General features: G+C 37.2%; 1 protein-coding gene across 1 annotated transcript in view; it reads right to left on the reverse strand.

The window, feature by feature from the left end:
- LOC114139662 (receptor-type tyrosine-protein phosphatase F-like) overlaps positions 1-24,867 on the reverse strand; it is a 153,580-nt gene that overhangs the window by 124,732 nt on the left and 3,981 nt on the right. The window contains exon 3 of the mRNA XM_028009702.1: positions 23,702-23,890. Coding sequence (XP_027865503.1) covers positions 23,702-23,890 — 189 coding nt within the window. The remainder of the gene's footprint in view (positions 1-23,701; positions 23,891-24,867) is intronic.

The raw sequence follows: 24,867 nt of genomic DNA on the forward strand, positions 1-24,867 counted from the left end.
CCCGGCTCTTCTTCAGCTGCAGAGTTCTTTGTCCATCTCGATCTTGGCTCGAAGCTGCCCGGAGGATCCAACGAACGGTTCCTCTTTTGCACCCACCTTATATAGGGTTTATCTGTCTGCTTAGACAGATGATCTCATATCCGTCACTGTCTTAAGAGACATCATGTCATGATGTCTGTGCCAATGTCTCAGGGTTGCTCAACCTCCTATGTCCAAATAAGGTGCTGATCATCTCGGCTCTCCTGTTAGTTCCCCTGTTTCCCTTCCTGTCACCTTTCACCTACCATCTACCTCCAACATATCAGTGATGTTTAATTGCAGTTTTACAACCTTTTACACCATTTCAAGTTCAATGTCAAAATCACATTTATATCACATTTATTTTCTTTAGTTTCTCTGATTTAGCATTCATTTATAATTTTATAACCATAACTTATTAGTTACTCTTATTATGATCTTAATGTGAGTTATTACAGATGTTTTTCTGAAAAGAAACCAAGAATAATCTATTATTCTAATTATTTGATACCAAAGTTACATTTGCTTGTTTTTCTTATAAGTGTTCTCACAAATATAAGTGTAAGTATTATTACAAGTAAATCAATATTAATATAAGTATTTTACTTTGAATCTTATCAAATTACTCAAAATGTTTAGATTTAATTTTTTAAAACTTTCATGCTTTAAACTAAGGAATAGTCTCAGCTATTTTTATAAATCTGCAGGCTGGAAACTTCCTCTTTTTCCAGGAAACCTGCTTTTCCTGTTTAATGACTCTTTCTGACTGACTATGATTTCTTATGATTAGATAGAAAAAAGTAGAATTAAAGCAAAGTTTGCATGAGACAAAAACAACACACACAACTAGATTTATTTTATTGACACTTAAGTCTACTGTTGGGCCTTGATATCACTTGAGTGATTCATTATAAAGATAACTTTATTTATTATTACTGTTAAACTAACTTTATTGACACTTAAGTCTACTGCTGGGCCTTGATGTCACTTGAGTGATTCATTTTAAAGATAACTTTATTTATTATTACTGTTAAACTAAAATCTCCAGCATGGGGAAGTGGGATGAGCTCGGATTTTCTTGACACAGCGCACGATTGCAAACGGCTTTGCGGCATACTAAATGTCAGGTTATTTTTAGCACAGCGTCTCTGTACCTTGCACTACTTTCAATTTAAACGGCTGAATTTCAGAAAGCTTACTTTATCAACTGCCTCAATGAATGCAGCTACATGTTCGCTTTCTCTCCAGTTTTTACCAACTAGAAAGAAATTATAGTATTTTATCAACTACCCAACTTTATCAACTCGCCTGCATTTCATTCTAATGGGTCATTAATACACATCTCATTCACTAATGTCAATTGGTAGCATGACTTATATTATCAAGCAGTGAAAGACAGCTGTAGTGCACTGACTGACGACAAGTTACCAATGGTGAAGCAGACCTCCCGACCCCACTAGGGACAAAGGTATAAGAAAATGGATGGATGTTTTTACATCTAAAAAATACTAAGTAAAGTATATATATTTTATCAGACAGAATGGATCAGGAGAGAAACACTGCAGACCAGTCAGAACCTAGAAGAACCAGATATCTGTCATGTTGGGTTCAAGTCGTTTAGCCCACATACAGAACACACTTCAGGAGAACAGAAAATCAGATAAAGTTTATTTTAACAATGATGAAATGTAGGAATGTGTGGTTCTCATCCAGAAAATGGAGGCCAGGGTCATCTACACTATGAAAATAATGGGAAACTGATGGTGAGTTTGAGGTGAGTCCGATTAATGGGACTTCAGAGGAGAAAGGAATGATCTTACTTGAGCGATGATGTAGTTCCGCCTGGAGGGGAGGTACTGTGGTTTTTGGGGTTGTGGTCTCATGCAGGGTTCTTGAGGTGATCCAGGTTCCAGAGAGAAGTCCAAACGGAGAGTTGATTGACGGTGAATGGAGAGCCTTGCGTTTGAGGGTGGACAGGTAAGTTGTGGAGGAACGAAGAGAGAACCGACTGCCAGCTGGGAATCCAAGAACAGTTTATTGAATATCTGCAGATGTGAAGAAGAGACTCAGGCAACCAGCATGTAACAATCCATGGTGTCACAAGGGGAGAGATCCAGAAAGCCAGGACTCGCGCTTCACAGGGGAATTTCCAAGGCGTCACAAGGAAACACCATAACTGGCAAACACTCAGGCGTCGAAGTGCTGGCAGCATGCTCCTCAAATACTCCTAGATGATTAGATAAATCATAGGTGTGTAGAACCCAGTCACACCCTCCAGGTAGAGCAGCCTCTTGGCACCATCTAGTGGAAGGAGAGGGAAGCAGCAGGCGACAAAAAATCCTCACAGGAGCCTGGTTTCCAACAATATCCACCTCTCTTCATCCCTCAATCATCTCCTGAGGCTGATATGGCACAGAACATTTTATGATTGATTCAGTTTCTTATTGTGCTTTTAGTAGATTATTATGGTTTGATTATTTGCTTAGGATGCATGGATAATACTTTTTGGACAAAAATAGTATAAATGCCCATTTATAGAACAAATCTTACTAATAGTAAATGCACACTCATAGGGTTCCAAAATTGTAAAAAAAATATAGTGAACATCACAATGAAAATACAGAGATTATTTGTTTGTAACTACGGTATAAACATGTGGAAGATGACCGCAGGAAGAGCCAGCCTGCCTTTAGTTTTAACATGAGCCAGTGTTTTGTCAGCATAGTGATAAAATAAGCCAAATTGGCATTAATAAGCAAGACCCAGACACATCACATACATGAGTTGATAAATAAGATAAAATGCCCCAAACTTCAGTGGCCGGATATTAATTACTAGGAATATTAAAGCAATTTTGTTCAATTTTGCAAGATCTGTTCTCAATGAGAATCCCTTTAAAAAATAAGAGATTCAGATTCACACCAGTGCTTTTCCACAGGACGTACTTCATGAACTTTTCCAAAAACTATACATTTTCATGAAAACAGAATTTATATTTAGCATGCAAAAAACAAATGTAGTACGATCATTTCTACCTACCTTGGTCGCAAATAGCATTCACTTTGAGTTCATGTTGTTGTAGTTAAATTTTTCCAGCAAGGTGACATAAAAATACAAGCTAGTTTTCAAAGAGTGTTTCGGTGTTTGGTCACCCTTACCTCCCATGAAATTCACATCTGAAAGTCACTTGTGAAAACCATGTACTACATGAAAAATGAACATACAACTTCAGTCATCTAGGCAGGTGGTAAATTAAGCCATCAGACTTTAAACGTGCACCAGGTTCAACAGGAGGCAGTGTATTGTACAGAGACACTGTACTAAAAATAAAACCTGTGATATCTGCATCAGATGATGCAGATATCACATCTGCATCTGATGCAGATGACGCATCTGATGCGTCATCTGATGCAGATATCAGACTCGTCTGTGGGAGGAGACACCACTCACAGCCAAGTCATATGTGTTGGCTGCCAGTGGAATATTATCCATCCATCCATTTTCTAACACCCTATTAGCGTCGGGAGGTGCTGGTGCCTCTCCAGCTAACGTTCCGGGCAAAAGGTCACCCTGGACAGGTCGCCAGTCTGTCGCAGGGCAACACAAAGACAGACAGGACAAACAACCATACACACACACACACTCATACCTAGGGAGAATTTAGAGAGATTAACCAATTAACCTAACAGTCATGTTTTTGGACTGTGGGAGAAAGCCGGAGTACCCGGAGAGAACCCACGCATGCACAAAGAGAACATGCAAACTCCATGCAGAAAGACACAGGGCCGGGAATCAAACCCAGGAAATTCTTGCTGCAAGGCAATAGTGCTACCAACTGCGCCACTGTGCAGCCCAGTGGTAAGTTATTAGTATTAAAATAGTTTAGACAGAATTATATATTAGTTTTGCTTTCTTTCTGCAGGCAACATGCACAGTAGAGTGGGAGGTGACATAGCTTGATGCCTACTGATAATTCCTCTATGCTGTACAAGATCATAATGTAGATTATTACACAGTTATAAGAAAAACTTAACTCAAGACCTGAAAACAAGAGGAATAGGAGCGCTCACTACTGAACTTACTTAGATTATTCCTCCAAAACTGCAAATAAATCACTCAAATTTGCTTAAAACTACGGGTTTTAAGCAAGATGTAGTTTTGCGTCATTTTTAAAATCATGTTTAAAAATGATTTTCCATTATCATTTTTAAACATAGTCATTTGGTAAGCTAACAGTACATGTTGCAGTTTGAGCTCGAGTCACGGCAAGTAAATGGTCGTTGACTACCAGTGGTCATGTCGGGTTCTGGGGGTCTTGGTCCTTTTTTCCTTTTTGTTTTTCTTTTCCCCTCTTCCTGGTGTGAGTCTGTAGCATCACTGTGGCCCACTAGATGGAGCCAGAGGCTGTCTACCTGGGAGGCGCGCCCATGGGTTTTATGCACCTGGCGGTCATCATCTCATCATCCTCTGGAGGTTAAAGAAGCTGACTGCCAGCACTTCGACGCCGGGGAAAGACGCGTTTGTTGAAGGAGGCTGAACTTTGGTGTTAAATGCGACTTAATTCGGAACATGACGACGTTGGATTTGGAAAGAAGTGACTGTAATAGTATGGAGTGCAGTGACGAGGAAGGAAGGAGTGGTCGGAATGAAGATAAAGAGTGGGAATTGGTGGGAAAGGGTGGAAAGAAGCAGCGAGCTGCTGAAAGAAAGAGAAAAAAAGGAAATGAGGACAGCACTGAAGACACTGATAATGAAGGAATTGAGGAAGGAAAAGAAGCACAAAAAAGACAAAATCTGAACATTATAATAAGATTTGATGAAGGAGAAGGAGTCAAGAAGATTGATCCACTTAAACTAACAAAAGCACTTAAGACACATGTTGGGGAAATTAAACATGCTAAAGTACTGAGAGACGGAAATCTTTTGATTGGCTGTAATTCTGAAGGTCAGGTTGAAAAGGCAAAAAAGCTTGGATGGGTATGTAAAGTCAAAATTAGAGCAGTTGTTAAAGTGGGTGAAAAAAGAAATAATGAAAGCAAAGGAATCATAACAGGAGTGCCGTTAAGTGTTGATATGAAGGAATTAATTGAGAATCTGAAAGAAAGAAACAAGGAAGTAAAAGGAGCACGGAGAATGAAAAGGGGTACAGAGAAGATTGAAACAGAAACTGTGTTGCTGGAGTTTGAAACAAAAGAAATGCCAAGGGAGGTTTTCTTTGGCTTGATAAGATTTAGTGTCAGGGAATATGTGCCCAAACCAGTGAGGTGCTTCAACTGTCAGGAATTTGGCCATATTGCAAAAATATGTAAAGGTAAAAAGAGATGTGCCCGTTGTTCTGGAGACCATGACTATGGTAAATGTGGAGTTGGAGTTAAACCAAAGTGCTGTAGTTGTGGAGGAGAGCATAGTGTCGCTTTTTGGGGATGCGAGGTAATGAAACGACAATCAGTGATACAGAAAACAAAAGTTACGCAGAAAGTAACATATGCAGAAGCGTGTAAAGTAGTTGAGAAAGAGAAACAAACTGAGAAATCTCTATCAGGAGAAAAGCAAGTAATTTCAAAAATTATGGTAATGGTTGAAAAGAAAATTGAAGAGGAAAAAAAGAAAATGGTGACTTTTATTGCAGGAGTTATAAATGCAACATCGGATGTGAAATCAAAAACGGAAAGGATTCAGATTATTGTAAAGGCAGCATGCCATAGTTTAGACTTAAAGAATATTTGGTGGGAGGACATAAGGGGAGAACTGTGTAGTCAGGCAAGTCAAGAAGGATAGTCTCAATATTGCAATGGAATGTGAGGAGTCTTCTGTCAAATGGGCAAGATTTTAAACAGTTTGTTTACGAATTAAAAGAAAAACCTGATGTAATTTGTATACAGGAAACTTGGCTGAGGCCTTTTTTGGATTTCAAATTGGATGGATATATTGCAGTTAGATATGATAGAGAAGAAGGAAATGGGGGAGGGTGTCTTTCTCTGATTAAAGAAGGTATTCCGTATAAAGTTATTGGAAGAAAAGGAGATTTGGAGTATGTTGCAACTGAAATATGGGTGGAAGAGAAGGTACTGTTGGTTTTAAATTTTTACAATCCTTGTAAAAAGCTTGAGGTAAGTAAACTTGAAGAGATGGATATGAAAGGAAATGTTATTTGGTGTGGAGATTTTAATGCACATCATTCATTATGGGGTAGTGGAAAAGTAGATTATAATGGGAACATTTTAGAAGAATTTCTAGATAGTAATAATTTGGTTTGCTTGAATAATGGAAAGAAGACAAGAATTGATATAAATTCAGGTAAGGAATCTGTACTAGATCTGACATTTGTTTCTAGCTGTTTAGCTCCACTATGTGATTGGCAAGTTAAAAATAAGTCATTTGGTAGTGATCACTACATTATAATCAGCAAAATAAGGATGGGCCAGGTGCATAGGCCTGAAATGATAGGAGGGAAGTGGATATTTGAGAAAGCAAATTGGGAGGTATTTTATAACCTATGTGATAGGAAAATTTTAAATGTTCAAAATGATCACAGTATTGAAAGTATGAACCGAGTGATTAGTCAGGGTATTTTAGTTGCTGCAGAGGAGGCTATTCCAAAAACATCAGGGAAAAATAGGAGAAAGTTGGTTCCATGGTGGAATGAAGAGTGTAGGAAAGCAGTTAGAGAAAAAAATAAAGCATTTAAATTGGTTAAAAGGTCTCATAATTTTCAACATTTAATTGAATATAAAAAGTCACAAGCTAAAGTCAGGAGAACAATAAGGAGCACAAAAAGAGAATACTGGAGAGGTTTCTGTGACACAATTGGCAGTAGTACAAAACTAGGGGATGTTTGGGGGATGATCAAAAAAATGGGAGGAGATAGAAGGGAATGGAGTTATCCTATACTAAATAAAAATGATATAGTAGCTGTAACTGACAAGGAAAAGGCTGATATGTTAGTGAGAACATTTGTGGAGATACATAGTGGTAGAAATTTATTAGGTAATGAAATGGAGGGAAGGGAGAGAACTAAAAAGGAATACGATGGAATCTTAAGAAGAAAGAAGAATAATAATGATCTGATGAATTATCCTTTCTCTATTGGAGAGCTAAAAAGAGCTTTGGATAGAACTAGGAATAGTGCTCCAGGTAAGGATGAGGTGTGTTATATTATGTTAAAACATGTAAGTGAGGAAGTTTTAAATAAATTATTAATTTTATTCAATAAGATTTGGAAGGAGGGGAGACTGCCTTGTAAGTGGAAAGAAGCTATTATTATTCCGTTGAAGAAACCTGGGAAAGATCAGAGTAACCCTGTAAATTACAGACCAATAGCTTTAACATCTAATCTGTGTAAACTGATGGAAAGGATGGTGAATGAGAGATTGACACATTATTTGGAGTCAAACCATTTAATTGCTCCGTATCAGAGTGGTTTTCGTAGAGGGAGAGGAACAATGGATCCTATTTTATGTTTAGAGGATGTTATTAGAAAAGCTCAGATTAATAAAGAAACTGTTGTTGCTGTGTTTTTTGATGTGGAGAAAGCATATGATATGTTATGGAGGGAAGGGTTAATGATTAAATTACATCAGATAGGTATAGGAGGTAATATGTTTAATTGGTTATGGGATTTTTTAAGGGATAGAAATATTCAAGTTAAAATAGGATGTCAGTTTTCGGAAATATGTAAAATAGAAAATGGAACCCCTCAAGGAAGTGTGGTAAGTCCGACATTATTTTCAGTTATGATCAACGATATTTTTAAAGAAATATCCATTGGTTTTGGTAAGTCACTTTTTGCTGATGATGGAGCATTATGGAAAAAGGGAAGAAATGTGGACCATCTTATTGTTAAAATACAGGAAGGTATAGATAAAGTGAGTAAGTGGGGAGTAGAGTGGGGCTTTAAATTTTCAATTGAAAAGACAAAAGTAATGTTTTTCACAAATAAAAAAATAGGGGTTGATAAGAAGTTGTGTTTATATGGGAAAGAGTTAGAAAGGGTTGATTGGTTTCGTTTTTTGGGAGTAGTTTTTGATAAGAAACTAACTTGGGGAAATCACATAGAACATATTATGGAGAAGACTAAAAAGGTTCTAAACATTATGAGGTGTTTAGCTGGGTTGACATGGGGTGCAAATTTCGATTCCCTTAGAAATATATATGTGTCTCTAATTAGATCAAGAATAGATTATGGGAGTGTGGTGTATGGATCAGCAGCTAAAACTAGGTTAAAAAAGTTAGATGTTATTCAAGCCCGAGCACTGAGAATATGTTTAGGGGCAGTTAAATCAACACCTATATGTGCATTACAAGTAGAGTCGGGAGAAATGCCATTATGCATTAGAAGACAGCAGCTAATGGTAAATTATTGGATAAGTTTAAAGGGACATAATGCAGATCACCCGGTTAAGAAATTATTAGGAGAGTGTTGGGAAAGAGGAAAGAAACAAATGGATAGTTTTGGGTGGGTTGGGGATAATAGAGCGAAAATTTTTAATGTATATTATAAGGAATTTAGTCCAACTGTATTGTGGCCTTTGAGACCGACATGGACTTGGAAATATATTAATGTAGACAGAACTCTAACAAATATTAGGAAAAGGAAAACATTAGATACTTGCCAAGAATTTTATAATCACATGCAGAATAAATATATTGAATATTTGCAAATTTATACGGATGGGTCGAAAGACCCTAAAAGTGAAGCAACCAGTATAGCCATAGTGATTCCTGAATTAAAGATTAGTATTTCAAAAAGAACATCTGATTATTTGAGTGTGTTTGCGGTAGAACTAGGTGCTATTTTAGTAGCTTTAGAATGGGTGGAGGAAACTAATAGGAATAAAATAATAGTTTGTAGTGACTCTCTATCTGCGTTGACGAGTATCGGAAAGGGACGTACAAAAAATCATCAAAATATTTTATATGAGATTATGGCGGTTCATCATAGGATCTGTGAACAAAATAAAAATGTTGTATTATTCTGGACTCCTGCTCATGTAGGTATTATGGGGAATGAAAGAGCAGACAAGCTGGCGAAGGAGACAATTAAACAAGATGATATTGTTATGCAAATAAAGTTATCTAAATCTGAAGGCAAAAGTATAATTTGGAAAGAATGCAAGAAGATATGGGAAGATAGGTGGGTAAATGAAATTAAAGGAAGACATTTATTTAGAATACAAAAAACAGTCGATGTAGAAAGGATCAGAGGATTAAACAGGAGGGAAGAGATAATTATAAATAGAATACGAACTGGGCATAGTTTCCTAAACGGAACTCTTTTTAAGATGGGGAAACACCTTACTGGTTTATGTAGATGGTGTGATGAAGTAGAAACAGTGGAACATGTTTTGATTAAATGTAGGAAATACGAAAGTCACAGAAGATTATTAAAAACAGAACTAGGTGTTAGTAGGGAATTGAAATTTGACAAGGTGATCGATCAGCTGAATAATATTGAGGGGAAAAAGAAGATTTTTCGTTTTTTAAAAGACACTGGGATTTTTAAGAGTCTTTGAGGAGTAGGTAGTAGGAGTCAATAGAGGGCAGTAGTGCAACATAATTGGATGCAAGCTGCCGTTAAAATCTAAAGAAGAAGAAGAAGAAGAACTTCGACGCCGGAGTGTTTTACCTGCTTGGTAAACTGAGCCCCTCGGAGCTAGTCCTCTGAGCTTTTTCCCTCTAAGTAACTCTTCGTTGTTCTCTGTGCTCTTCAGGAATTGTTTACTCCTCGAGACGATTTGGATTCTCCAGAGTGGTTTCCATCCTGGTAGTGATGGTGAGATGAAGCCTCGAAGCCTCGGCACATCACGTAACATCACTACATCCTGGCTTTTTGGTTAAAGCCCTCCTCGTGACGCCGTGGACGGTACCCACTGGTTGCCCGAGTCCCGTTTTCACCTCTCCCGTCAGATCTCAAGATTCTCAGTTGACATTGGCTGGCAGTCGGACCTCACCTCCACCTCTGTCAAGTCATCACTTACCTGCCCGCCCTCCACCGCAGCCTCCTTGCCTAGGATCCCGCTCGTTTATGGAAGCCGGATCCATTGACTTCAGCCTGGAACCCACAGACTACCTCCCTGATTGTGATCATTCTTTCTCAAGTAAGAACCGATCTATTCCTATCGCAACTCCCGTTTCCCATTTGACCCGAACTCACCATCTCCTCCTGTTCCGGAGTTTTCCGCTGTCTTCCAGACTCCACCCCAGGATCCCCACCATATCACATTACTTTGTTTTCTTCAATAAAAGAAATCTTTAACTGATTTCCGTTCCCTGTGGTGTTCTGCATGTGGGCAAAAGCTTAAACGCCATCATGACAGGTCAGGGGACCACAGTTTGAGAAATTTAATTTTACTCAAATGTACAGAGAATACAACACAGTAGTTTATCATTTTTAAATTATGTCTTTGTTTTATTGTCACATACTCTAAACTTTAGAACCAATTATCAAGAAATAAAACAAATAGAAATTAGGTATCATCTTATAGTCCATTAAAGTTTTGAAAACTATGTACAACCAAACAGACTAACCTAACCCTAACCTCATTCAGAGAGCCACAAAAAAAAAAAAAAAACTGAGTGTAATGCTTTAAAAAAATATAGCTTGTGTTTTAGTCAGTTTTTCCAAATACTGACTAAAATACTTTCTGTAGTAGCTTATCATAGTAGTCTAGTAGTTTATAGTGATTAAACTGTAAATTGTAATGTGATATTAATTTAAACCTGACTTTAAACCCCCTATCAAACATTGAACCGGTGATTGTAATTGTATCTTCTAAACTGAATGATTGTATTGATATCCTCACACTGAAAGGCATACAACACTAAACACTTTCATTTATTTTTGAACCAAAAAGAAATACTTACTTGACAAAGTTTTAGATTATTTCAGTCTTACAAAAACAGTAGGATTTTATGTGAGTGAAACAGTTATATATTAGAGCCAGAAATATAATTGGTGATTTTCTTTCATTTTTTATGCACATTTTTTATGCACATTTTCTTGTCTGTACAAGAAAATGCACAACTAATAGAAATGAATATATTTCACAATTAATAGAAATGAATAAAAAAGATGTATAGGCAAGTCCCTTGCTTTTTCGGAACAGCAAGGGATCAGTTTTTACTTAAGTGTCTTTACACATGATAAATTAAATACTCTTTATTATATGCATATATAATAATAAATATTTCATTTATCATGAGGCACAAAAATTAAATGAGGCATGAGAAAGATTAAGTTAAAACTAACATTTCTAAATACAATGCAAAAATGCTGCATAGCATATACAGTACAGACCAAAGGTTTGGACACACTTTCTCATTGAATTCAATGAGAAAGCAAGTTGAAAAGTAACTATAAAGAAAAAGTGGTAAGAACTAATCAATGGTACACACTATTGGCATATACTAGCGGTATATACACTTAGCCCTTTCTCCAGGTCAATGTCATTACAAACTTTAGGCCACACATGCAAGCAGCTTCTTCCACAGACCTCCAATAGGTTAACTGACACATTGGCACAAATGCCAGGAACTAGCCATTTCTGCTAATTGTGAACTTATATAGTCTAAGCAGTCGACATGTTTTATTTACTTTTTGTTGTTGAGTTTATTTTTTTTATTCATTTTTGTGAATTAAGGGAAGACTTGTTTTAATAACTACAGTGCCAAGTACTGATAAACAAGTACTGAGATAAATAAACACTGAGTTCAATAATACCTTTGAAAATCTTACCCCAGTACATAACAGTGAATGAAAAAATGAAGTTAGAAACTGCATTATACTCTAAAAATTGGAAAAGTCAAACACAACATTGCAGGTGGAAGTAAAGAAAAAAAGACAACTGGTTTGTTTTAAATATTTTACACTTGACATTTTTAGTCACTGTATATGTGACCACAACCTGAGAGGATAAGTATAATAAATACACAGTATAATTACTGTATATTTTGTATTATTTATCAAATCACAGTGATTTGAAAATATGGTTAGCTGTTATTGTTAGAACTCTGTTAACATTTATGTTAAAGGTACCTCCTCCCTTTGTTTAATATTCCCAAAAACCTAGTGGAAAGAAGGTGTCTGCTGAATGCAAAGAAAGTGTTAAAGTGAGGGCAGAATGAAGAATGAGGACAGAAAGGAGGTAATGAGGATAAACTGAAATGAAGAGGATAAAGGTAAAGGAAGGGGAGACCAAATGATTTTTCTTTACCTGGTATTCTTACCTCTTATTGGTGTACCACCTGTGAAGTCATTTGAATGTAAATAAGATAAAGAATCAACATTAGCATTAAACAAAAACAAAAAGCAGGGGGAAGAGAAAAACACAAGAGTGGCAGGTAAGCAAACTCTGCAAGCCTAATTCTAAAAACAAAACATTAAATGTAAAGATAAAATGAAATGAAAGATTTATGTTGTTTAACAACTAATCATTTTTAAGAACGGTTGTAAACATCAGCAGTGGATGCAGTGCAGTTTTAATAATCTATAGATATAACAATACTTTATTGATCCCCTAAAGGGAGGAAATGTCGTTTGTCCCAGCATTCCACATAACAATAATAACTAACAATAAGCATATAATGATAGTCCTAAGGACACACATGTTGCTCAGGACATGATATAGATAATATGATACAACATATTTTATGACAATATGATATAACATATATCATATTAATATATCATGTTATTACATGATATATTAATATGATTAATACATATAGTGTTACTTATACTATATACTAATATTACATGATACAAATAATATGCTACAGCACTATTCTTTGGTTTTGCATTTATGAAAGATTAGGATTCTTAAGTTAATGATTCTCTCAATAGATTCTTTTTTTTCCTTTGCTGGTGTGTTTTGTACACTTTGTGGTATTTACTTCCTTTTCTCCAAGTCACTGTTTCTGAATTTCTATTGTCTCTCTTCAATTGTCTAATTACACTAAGCTATTCTTAGTGTGCAAAACAAAAGTTTTTTTTTAGATCAGTATTCCTACGCTTTAACCTTGAGTATAAATATTCTGAAGGTTTATATTCTTTTAAATTTTGCTCACCTTTAGTTTCTATTGTTGCCAACCTTCCAAGTCACTGATTGTTTTTATTTTTTTGATTCCTATCTGGATTTAAATTCTACTTTGGATTTTGGATTTTAAAACTTTTATTATTAAATTATTTATTCTTGTTTCCATGAAATCCTTACCCTTGTATATAAAATTAATTTTTCCACTTAAATTAACTAACTTAAGTGGAAAAATCAGTTTCTAAAACTGTAGAAATTGCAAAAATATTTTAAAAACTTTGTCTCAACTTTGTTTTCACTCATTTTTCATCTCAGAGTGACTTTGCATGTCAGCTGCAATATGTAACTATTCTGGTCAGTTTGAGAAGCAGCGTGTGGTTTCGTATTTCTTTTTTATTGGCTCTACTGGCCTTTATTTGGAGTTGTTAGACAGAAAAGAAGGTAATGAAAAGGGGAAGACATGCGGCAAAGATCACCAGGCCGGGACTCAAATCTATGACATCCGCGCCAAGGATTATGTGGATTGTGTTTTGCCCCTGCGCCACCTCTGCCAAAATTGGGATGCATAGTTTAGATATGTTTTGAAAAATGTATATTTTACATGTAAATAGCTGAGTAAGGGATATCTAACTTATATACAGTAAAGGGGGTTAAATGAGAGTTGGTGTTTACATGTGTGAAAAATCTGGTTAACCAACCTGCCTTCCTTTATTTGATCAGAACCAGAGATTATTAGATAGATAAATTATCTAATTACCTCTGAAAGACAGCAGAGGGGTATCACTGGAAACTGTGTGAACCCTGAGGATTTTATAAACACAGCAACAGTTTCCAGAGGGTGACCTTCCATTCCTCTTTGACAGTTAAAAAATGTTACACCACACCATAAAGTTAAGATGTGTTTCCAGTTCGCAAATGTTTTCAGGAATCAGCCTAAAACTACCGGGGGGAGATGGATGGAAAATCAAGGAGCCGTTCTGTGTTGTTTCCATGGAATCACTTCTGTATTCAACCTGACAGAGCAAGTTAATGGGAACAAGTGAGCAGACCAGAGCCAGATTGTCGAGCAACTGATCCACCATCAATAGGATGGTGTAAACACCATCCTATTGAGCTCTTCACAAGAAACATAAAAAAGTAACAAAACTAAGTAACACTAAGACCTTAAAGCAGTGTTTCCCAGCCCTGGTCCTCAAGGCACACTGTCCTACATGTTTTAGAGAAGGTCCCCAACCTTTTTATCACCGCGGACCAGTGAAGGCTTGGGGCAATGTTACTGCACCCGGGGGACGGGTGGGGAGGAGGTCACATGACACAATTTTCAATCTTTTGCCCCGATTTTCTCCTAATGACAATCTTAGAACATTCCGAGTTCTAAGATTGTTGCTTGTGATAATCGTATGATTATCCTGTGTGTGTGGTGTGTTACGTGGAAAGTCAGACTGCTCCCATCTAAAATGGGGCATATTCAATATTGTCTTGGCCCTTTTATCACAGCCTGTGGGGTTTTCCCTGACTGGGAGCGAGAACGCAACCTGTTGAATGTGACAGGTAGCCAATCAGAAAGTGTGGTGACGTAAGAACGGAGGGGAATTCCAAACAGCTGACATGGCGCAACTGAGAGTCCGGTTAGTGCACAGTGCAGCAAATAGAGCGGCTGCTCCCGCTGCCTTTTATCCCAACGTTTTTTTTTCTTTTTGTTATATCTTTTATCACTTAAAATGTGTCCACAAACTATCACTATTGCTTCTACATTGTCGGACATGTTTGTTATTCTAAATTCAATAGAATAACAAACCCCAATCCCTAATCATGTTGAGGTAAAAATCCCAACATGAGTAGGGTTTACTCATGTTGGGGTTTTTACTGGATTTTCTTCAGGAATCGGGAGTGGAATTGGTTCTTGTGTGGTGTGTTGCTCCTGCCATGTGGCTGGACACATGAACCGATAAACCTGTTGGACTTTTATCAGCTCAGTGGTTTGGAAAATCGACTGACAATCCTTAAATCATGCCCGTGTGAATCAGACCTAAAACTCACAAGCTCTACGCCTCTCCTCTAGTTTCGACCACTGCCGTAATGCTCTCTGACTGTGGTCTCTAACCAATTTACATAACCCTTCAAAATAAGATACAGATGCGCCACAAAAACGAACATTTTACTTTTATGAAAATTTAAACTCACAATAACGATTAATGGGAGCCCTGAGCTTGTTTCTCTGCAACGAGACGGTCCCATCTGGGAGTGATAAGAGACAATGTCACCCGAAGCGTTGCTTATGCACAGGGTGCTTGGTCTCTACCTGGTGAAGGACTTTGAAGGCTTCATTGCCTCATTAACGAGCCGTTGCCATATCATGCAGAGCAGGCTTGGAATGTGGGAATTATCTAACAGGATAAATCAATTTTCCTGTCTCTTCTCTGGGCCTTTTCCCTTCGCAAAGAAACTTTCCAAAGACATTTGTTTACTCATTACTCATTTTGCTGCTTGTGGGCTCAATGTTGGTGCGCAAGACGTAACTGAGAGAATCTGGTTAAAGGATTTTCAAAATAAAAGCTCCTCCAGACTCACATTATTAAAAGAAAATATTTAATTATTTCTTGTGCGGCCCGGTACCAATTGGTCCACGGACATGTACCAGTCCGCGGCCCTGGGGTTGGGGACCACTGCTTTAGAGGTTTTCCTGCTTTAATGTGCCTGATTCAACTGATTGCAGTTAAGCAAACGCTTGTTAACCAGTCATCAATTGAAATCAGCTGGACTGAAACAAGCCGAACAAATTCTGCAGAGTTAAATCAACACTATGCCGAGTCTATTTGGTCCTTATCAGAATTGGTGTTAATTTAACTCTTACAGAGTTATTTTAACTATAGTTATAACTCTTTCAAGTGTTAAAATTACTCATTTTCTTGGTGAAATAACTTTGAAAAGAGTTAAATTAACACCAATTCTGATAAGGACCAAATAGACTCAGCATAGTGTTGATTTAACTCTGCAGAATTTGCTGTGTGCCGAACACCTAAAACATGCAGAGCAGTGTGCCTGCAGGACCAGGGTTGGGAAACACTGCCTTAAAGAACACAAAGCTGAAGGACCTTAGATTAAAAAAGGGAGCAATTCCAGCTTCCGATTCGGGAAATGGCTAAAGGGCGAGCCCACTTAATTTTTCAGTACCTTCCGCATCTTTAATCGACTCTAGTTAAAAAACTACAACACCTAGACTCTTCAAACCTGGACTGGATTATTCTGCTCTAATAGCAGAATATTTATAACCCTGTTTGTGATTTGTGAAACCCTTATCTGATTTGTGAAACTTCACTAAAAGTTGATTTTACTGCTTTTTGCATCTGGATCACACTAGAACTGCTCCAGCTCCAAAACTACAACACCTAACTCTTCAAACCTGCATTGCAGAATATTTAGAGCCATGTTTGGGATTTGTGAAACCTTTTTCTGATTTGTGAAGCTGCAATAAAGGGCAATTTTCACCCTTTTTTTTCGGTCTTGTTTACACGAGATCTGCTCTAATTCCAAAACTACAACACCTTCAAACCCAGACTAAGTTATTCTCAACTAATAGCAGAATATTTAGAACCATTTTGTGATTTGTGAAATCTTTTTCTGATTTGTGAAACGAATGATTGTTTGATGAATGATCGATTGTTTAGCTGAAGTCAAATCTTGGATGGAAGAAAACGTTCTTCACCTCAATCAAAGTAAAATTCAAGCTATATTATTTGGTCAGAGTCTTCACATTACAAATCCAGATCTGATTCTTGGTTCTTTAGCTCAGTTTTGTCAGACCTCTGCTAGGAATCTTGGTTTTACTTTTGATAGCTGTTTAAAGCTAGATAAACAAGTTAGATCTGTTGTTAAATCAAGTTTTCATCACCTGCAAATTTTAGCAAAAGTTAAATCTTTTTTTTGTTTTAAGGACTTTGAAGGACTCATTCATGCCTTCATTACATCTCGCTTGGTTTATTGCAATTCTTTATATAGAGGCCTGGATAAATTACAGATGCTACGACTTTAAATGATCCAGAACGCAGGGGCACGGCTTCTTACAGGAACCAGGAAGCGTGGCCAAATAAGGCCCATACTGCCCGTCTTTTATCGAATAGATTTTAAGATTCTTTTATTAACTTATAAAGTTTTAAATGGATTAACTCCCCCTTATCTTCGGCACCTATTAAATTTTCAGTCTGTGTCCAGAACTTTAAGATCCAATAATCAACTATTACTGAAAGTCCCTCGGACCCGACTTAAGAGGAAAGGAGATCAGGCTTTTTCTGTTGTTGCTCCTACTCTATGGAACAATCTACCTTTCCAAATTAGATCTGCCCACAGTCTGGATCATTTTAAATCGCTTCTCAAAACTAATTTTTATTCTTTGGAATTTGTTTGAAGTAGTGTTATGATACACTGTTTTTTTTTATTATCAATTTTTGTTATTGTCGTACTTGTACAGCACTTTGGTGCAGTTTTACACCTGTTTTTAAAGTGCTATATAAATAAATTTGACATTGACATTGACAAAGGTTCATTTTAACAAAGGTTCATCTGGATCACAAAAGAACTGCTCCAGCTCCAAAACTACAACTCATAGACTCTTCAAACCTGGACTGGATTATTCTCAACTAATAGTAGAATATTTATAACCATGTTTGTGATTTGTGAAACTTCAAAAAAGGGCGATTTCGCCACTTTTTTTTATCTTGGTCACATGAGGACTGCTCTAAATCCAAATCTACAACACCTAGACTCTTCAAACCTAGACTAAATTATTCTCAACTAATAGCAGAATATTTATAACCATGTTTGTGATTTGTGAAACTTCAGTAAAAGGCGATTTTACCACGTTTTTGCATCTGGATTGCACTAGAACTGCTCCAGCTCCAAGACTACAAAACCTAGACACTTCAACCTTAAACTTCACTTCACTTAATCAACCTCATTCATTCACTGCTAAATGTGCTAATGGCAGAGAAGCAACTTATTGTTACAGAAAAACTGTTCATCTGCCGTCATTGGTAGCTATGCTAACTAAACAGCATTCACAGTTTGAATCTGCATAGCTTTGTGCTATGCTAGCTGCAGCATAGCACAGAGGGGAGGGAGGATGAGCAGCCACATGAGATTGTGATTGACAGGACTAAAATCCACCTCCTGCCTCTGATTGGTTGTTTCTAGATAGCACTGGGAGAAGGCAGAGGAAATAGATTTTTTCACAAATTAACTCTCATGCCATACTGTCACAACACAATGACAGTTTTAACAAATATGTAAAAAATATATATTTTTCATAAAAGTTACATATTGCAGCTTAGGAGAGAACAGGTCAGGAGGGACGTGGCAAAAGATATCTGTAATTTAAACCCAAGCCTGTAAAACTGTGTGGACTGGCTCCAGTCCAGACAGGAGGCTGATTTTTCATCATTTTATAAAGATTGTTTGAATTTCTGTCAGTAATAAATACTGTATATTGTTTTTTTTGTGTAATTGTAAAAAGAGCAAAGACAGAGAAATCCCTGGAATGATGCTAACTAGCTTGTCACACACACAGTGTTGCTCACCTTTTACACTGGGACAGTGGGAGGAAGAGGGTTTATGTTGGTATTGGGGTTAGACTGACTCATCTGTTACTAAGTGTGGTAAAAGGTACAGGGACAAGTTAAATATATGAATGTCTTGGTATTTCTTTTCCTTAATTCATTAGATGCTATGGAGGCAAACAGCAGTCTGTAGTTAAGCTAACTATGCTAAATGGTTGATAATCTCACACAGTCTACTCACCTCTCTTGGAGAAAAACTGGGTTACAAATTGACACTATTGTCTTTTTCTCTCTCTTATCTCTCTATTTTTTGAAAACTTAATTTATTTTTTTTCTAGGCAGCATAGCAGCTACCACACTTGTTCTTGTCTTGTATTGATTGCTGCTGAACACCATCACCATAGGAACGAACCATTTCATGCAGATCCAGGGGGGTTCAGTACAAATATGGATGTGTGGTTTTTGGTCTGGGAGGGGGAACATTTAATTTTTACTGCTATAAACAATTTTAAAAAACACAATAACAGTAATTGACAGGCCCCAATTGTTTCTTTTTTTTTTTTTTAAATTAAAAAATAAAATTTCTTTAGGAGGCTCCCTGTCGGTCAAGGGCCCTTGGAATATTCATAACTTTCCCCCCTATATGGTGCCCCTGCATTTCATGACATGAAATATCCGCTGGTGGTCCCAAAGTCTTTAGTTCTTCAATTTCTCCAGTATTTCCATGATTGTCCTTTGAGTGGACATGTTCAGCAACCAAAATGCATTTGTAAGACTTTTTAAGTAAAATGTGAGGTGCCACAAGAAAAACCTCTACCGTTATTAAAATGGTGATTAATGTTGATGCTTTTAATTTCACTAAAGACATTCCTCAGATTGTTGGAAGTTGCATGCTGGCCATCAGTCTGTGAAGATGTGTGGACGCATGTAAAGAGCTGTGCAGTCTGTCAGTGTACAAACCAGATAATCAAGGTCCAGCTGGCATACACCTCTGACTGAACCCTGGGAAAAACTTGGGTGGACTTGATGGGACCTTTTCCACGCAGTATAAAAAGGAAATGTCTTCCTTTTTGCGGTGATCAATTATGTCACAGAGTGGGTGGAAATGTTTCCTGGGGTATGCTATGGTGGCACAGAGGTTAAGCACAACCCACATATAGGCCTTAGTCCTCAACGCGGCTGTCGCAGGTTTGATTCCCAGTCTGGTGACCTTTGCTGGATGTCTTCACCTTCTCTCATTACCCACTTTCCTGTCAATTCATTATCAAATAAAGGCCACTAGAGCCAATAAAACCTTTAAAAAATGGAAATGTTTCCTATAAGAGACAGCAAGGCACAGAAACTCATTACTATCCTCCGAGAGGAGATATTTACTTGCTTTGGAGTGCCTCAAAGCCTTGTGTCAGATAGTGGGCCCCAGTTCACCAGTCAAGAGATGTCCAGTTTTTGCTCTACTTGGGGGGTAAAACACCATTTACACCCCAATCTAATTTGACTGATCGGGCTAACAGAACTATTTAAACAATGATAGCCTCATTTGTTGGACAGCATCACAATCTATGTGGCCAACATATCGGGGAGTTCCGTTTTGGCATCAGTGGTGTTCAACATGAAACCACAGGGAGAGCCCCTGCAGAGCTAATGTTTTGATGTCAACTTCAAGGGCCATTGGAGAGGATGATAGCAAAACCCTCATCAAACTGTTTATAAATTGATGGAGCAACACAATGACATGAAGGAAGAAGTCAAATGGAAAGTTGGGATAAGTCAAACCAAAAAAGCCAAATACTACAACGCCCAGAGGAAGGGTGTACATTTCCAGCCAGGAGATTCGGTCTGGGTGTCATCCCCTTTTCAAAGCAATAGATAGTTTTTCCTCAAAGTAGGTACCAGTAGTGATACTCTTTCCACTCAAGAATAGGAGAGAACGCACGCTCATCACAGAAAATATCCTAACTTCCCATCATCAAAAGTCCTTTCTAGAATACTTTTTTTCCCAAAAGCAACACTACTTTGTTAATGTTTATTAATTTTTCTTTCCAAAGATACCCATTTTATGTATATTGAATCAAATAAAACACTTAAATGTTCCCAATAGTTTTCATAAGTTTTTTGAAAAGTCTGATTAGAACGCATTATTTATGCTAATTCGAACGCCCCTCCTGCACTGCGCTGAAACATTGTCCAAGAAAATTGGTTTGGGCATCATGAACAAAAGACCAACTGAGCCCACACTAATATATTAAACCTTAAATGATGTGCTTTCTAGACATATTCAGTTGGTCAAAGGTTGTTTTTTTAGTTTTTTTGTAAATCATAAAAGTATCAAAACCTCTGAACAGATCATCAAATAGCGAATGAATTATAAAAAATAAACCTGACAAATTAGGTATCAAAATAAAGATTAATTTGGGAAACTGAATATTATATTGGTGCCAAACCTTTAGAATCAATGTATGTGACGGCCCACGCACATCAACACACGAATGGACCTCGCCCAAATTGCCCCTTTTCTTCTTTCACTCTTTCTGTAAGCTAAATGTGGCTACATAGTGAAGCTAAATAAAAATGAATAACCGGAGTTTTAACAATCCTGAGCTTTTTACTGTGTGCATGGTTCTAGCTGGGTCACTGGTTTAACAAATTTTGGGGAGTTTTGCGAACTGAAAACCAGACGGATCGCCCAGCTATCTGATCATGACATTTGTGCTGCTTTTGTGCGATTTGTGCGACACTCACATGATGCGCATTAGTAGATGTGCTCAGTGGTAGTTTCTGATATAGGTGGCATGGGTAACCCTCCACGGCATCATCGTGTGGGGGATGGCATGCAGAAGTGACCGTATCTATACTGCAATAATAAATCCCAGACACTTTTTGTGAAAAACTGTACTTCCTTTGGCACTTTGGCACTCAGTAGTAGGGAATTTTCCATTTAAAAAAAATTATTTTCTGCCAGCAATATCAAAAAAGTTACTAAAGATAGCCACAAATAAATGTTTTTATGTGATGCAGCAGCCTAATTGACATCTAGGAAGGAAGTTTCAATGAATGCATAAAAAAGAAACATTTTGGTGCAAGACAAAAATTCTCTAAAATGAGATTTAAAAAAACAAAAACAAAAACAAATCCTTCTTTCCTACAAGCAATATCAAGTAAACTATTGAAGATGGTGGAAAAAGGATGCCTTTTATTGAAATCTGATGAAAATACTCAATTTTGTCTATTTTCAAAAAAAATTTCCGTCGGTCAAATTAGCTTTGGAAATATTTCTGTGGATTAATAAATCTTTATTAAACAGTCCCAGACCCCTACAAAAATGTAGCTTGTTAAGACCATATAGCAGGCTGGGCAAAATAGCTTTTGGGCTTGGTTTCAACGTATATTTTTTTAATGTGGTGTCCCAAAAATGCTATGTCTTCTGTTAGGGTAAATATTGAAATTTATTTTTCAAAATTATATTTTTTAAAGAATCTTCATTTTAAAAGTAAGCTATTCATACTGTGCGTGTTCTTGTTTTGAAATGTGATTTATATATATATTTAAAGAGTGTCATTACAAACAAGTGTCAAATTGATTTATTTTTTAAGTAATCGGCTTTCAAAAACCTCATGGTTTTCTACTCAAAGGTAGAAAAAGGGGTGATTGTGGCAAGGTACACCTACAAAATCTGAAACACCGTTTGACATAATGGGCTGAAATTTCTTCTGCTCTTTTCTGGTAATACACTTAATAGAAAAATGCATTTAGACTACTAAAAATCAAAGGGAAAAATAATTGACTGCTGGTACCTACTCAAAGCTATCACCAAAGTGGTCAGGACCAGCTACAGGTAGGTCTAGCTTCAGTGGAAAAACCAGCACAGAGGAACACAGTACAGATGTGGTTAACTTAAACCAGATGTCAAACTCTAGTCCTCAAGGGCCGATGTCCTGCAGTTTTTAGATGTGCCACAGGTACAAAACACTGGAATGAAATGGCTTAATTACCTCCTCCTTGCTTAGATCAGTTCTCCAGAGCCTTAATGAACTAATTATTCTATTCAGGTGGTGCAGCAGAGGCACATCTAAAAGTTGCAGGACACCAGCCCTTGAGGACTGGAGTTTGACATCCCTGACACTGTCTTAAACCCTTATTTTGGAATTCAGCCTCCATTTTGTTTTTTACCCCTCCAGGGGGTCTTTTTGTGGGCTCTAGTGTCCCTTATATGAAAGTAGGCTGACAGGAAAGGGGGAAGACATGCGGCAAATATCATTGGGTCCAGGAGTCGAACCCGCGACGGCCGCGTCGAGGACTCAAGGCCTTCAAACATGGGTCGCGATAGCCCCTACGCCACACCCTGAGTTCAGCCTCCCTTGCCTCCAGTTGGGGGGAGAGGAGGAGAATTGTAACATAACCTCTATATTTGTTTTCTTTTGATTAAATAAATTAAAAGATAAATATATCAGACTCTCATCTTTAGGACTGTTTCTGTTGTTGGGGGAAGATTTTGTTATTTTGGACTTTTCATTTTGGATTGGGACTTTAAACTTTGGGGAATATTTTCAGGACTTTGTTTTTTTGAGAACATGGGACTCTGTTGTGGACATTTTTATGATTAAAACACACTGAAATTGTGGGACAGTTATTGTTTTTGTGCTGACATCATTTGAGTGATTTAAATATAACCTTGTGTTATTCTTGAGGGATTTTGGCCACTAATCTGCTATTGACCAGAATAGCTATAATTATTTCTTAGTATTATGGTTTTTTTAATAAATCTATTGTTGCTAAAAATCAACAAATTCCATATTAAGTGGTTGAATATTTATTTTCTTATTAAATACATTTGTGTAACATATTTACCTCATGTCTGAGAAAGAATCCCCTTGATGAAATTGTGAGTTCTGCTTAAAGTCAAGCTGAGTTTTACATGCTGATGCTCACATCAAATAAATCGTTGTGTCTCCTCTATTTTACCATCAGCTGTGTTGTGAGAAAGGTAGGTCTTACCACAAAGCATTTTAAAATCACTAAACACTCATCTAAGCTGTAGCTCAATTCCCTTTTTGATAAATTACAACATGAAAATGTGTGAATAAGTTGAAAAGACTACTTCACCTGACCGCAGCTGTTTTATCCTCCCATTACTGCTGCTGATGTCCACAGGCAACATATCTTTAAACCAGAAAATCTCAGGGTCTGGGTTTCCACTGGCTGCACACAGCATCGTAGCTGTATTTGTTCGCACCACAACCTTCAGCTGGGGTCCCATGTCAATGTTGGGGAAACCAGCAGGTATCTGGTCGTCTGTCAGAAAAACAAATCTACAATTCTATCACCTAAACCATCATTCCTTTAGCAGTATGGAAACAGAGCATACTAGTGCATTGCAAGAAGGAGCAGGCTGAAGAGATTATATATAGAGCTAATTTCAGCAATTAAAATAAGGGACACCTTCAATGGCATGTGTCATCCTACTCTCATGGGGTGAGACGGCCGATGCAGTGACAAGACAATATTTTATGGCAATGTTCTTTGTTAAAAAAAGTTATCCATAGAGCATACATGGAGGTGGCTTAGAATACCCCAAAGTTGTACTCCAATCAGAGTACCTTCAACACATTTTTACTGAAGTAGATTTACTTAAGGCTAAGTAGGTGTAAAAAGTATTTGGCAAAAATCTACTCAGGCATTGAGTAATTTAGCATAACACCTGATTTAATGTTCAAAATGTGTCCCCAGACAGTCAAAAATATAAAAGTTACGTGAAAATATTTATAGAAAATTCTATAAATATTACCAAAATATTTATAGAAATAAGGGGTTAGGCTTGGAGACTGGCTCTAGACCAAATTTACCACAGGAGCCAGCGTAATCAGTGTTTTTTCATGGGGACACTTAAAAAAGAATGAAACAAAAAAGCAGTGCAATATTTCAACATTTGATATATCAAATGAGCCAAAGAGCCTCTTGTGTCTCCAGAGATCCAGGTTGTAGATCCTGATCTAGCAGATGGGAAGTGTGATCCTATCTCAATACAGCAACTAAAAGTGCAGCACTTTAATTTCTAATTAATTGTAAAAAATAAAGTTATGAAAGTTAAATAAATCCACCATTAAATATTAACAAAAGACATTTATTTAGTATAATTTCTTTAGTATCCCTGTGAAGCTCCCCTCCCCAGCCCCCAGAACCACCCCTGGGCTGTGTCTGGTGTATTTCTGCCTTGCATGTTTTTTCTTCATGGATAGGAAGTCAGGTTATCCAAACTGGTAAACCACATT

This window comes from Xiphophorus couchianus, chromosome 23 (genome assembly GCF_001444195.1).
Source record: "Xiphophorus couchianus chromosome 23, X_couchianus-1.0, whole genome shotgun sequence".
In the NCBI taxonomy this organism is placed as follows: domain Eukaryota; kingdom Metazoa; phylum Chordata; class Actinopteri; order Cyprinodontiformes; family Poeciliidae; genus Xiphophorus; species Xiphophorus couchianus.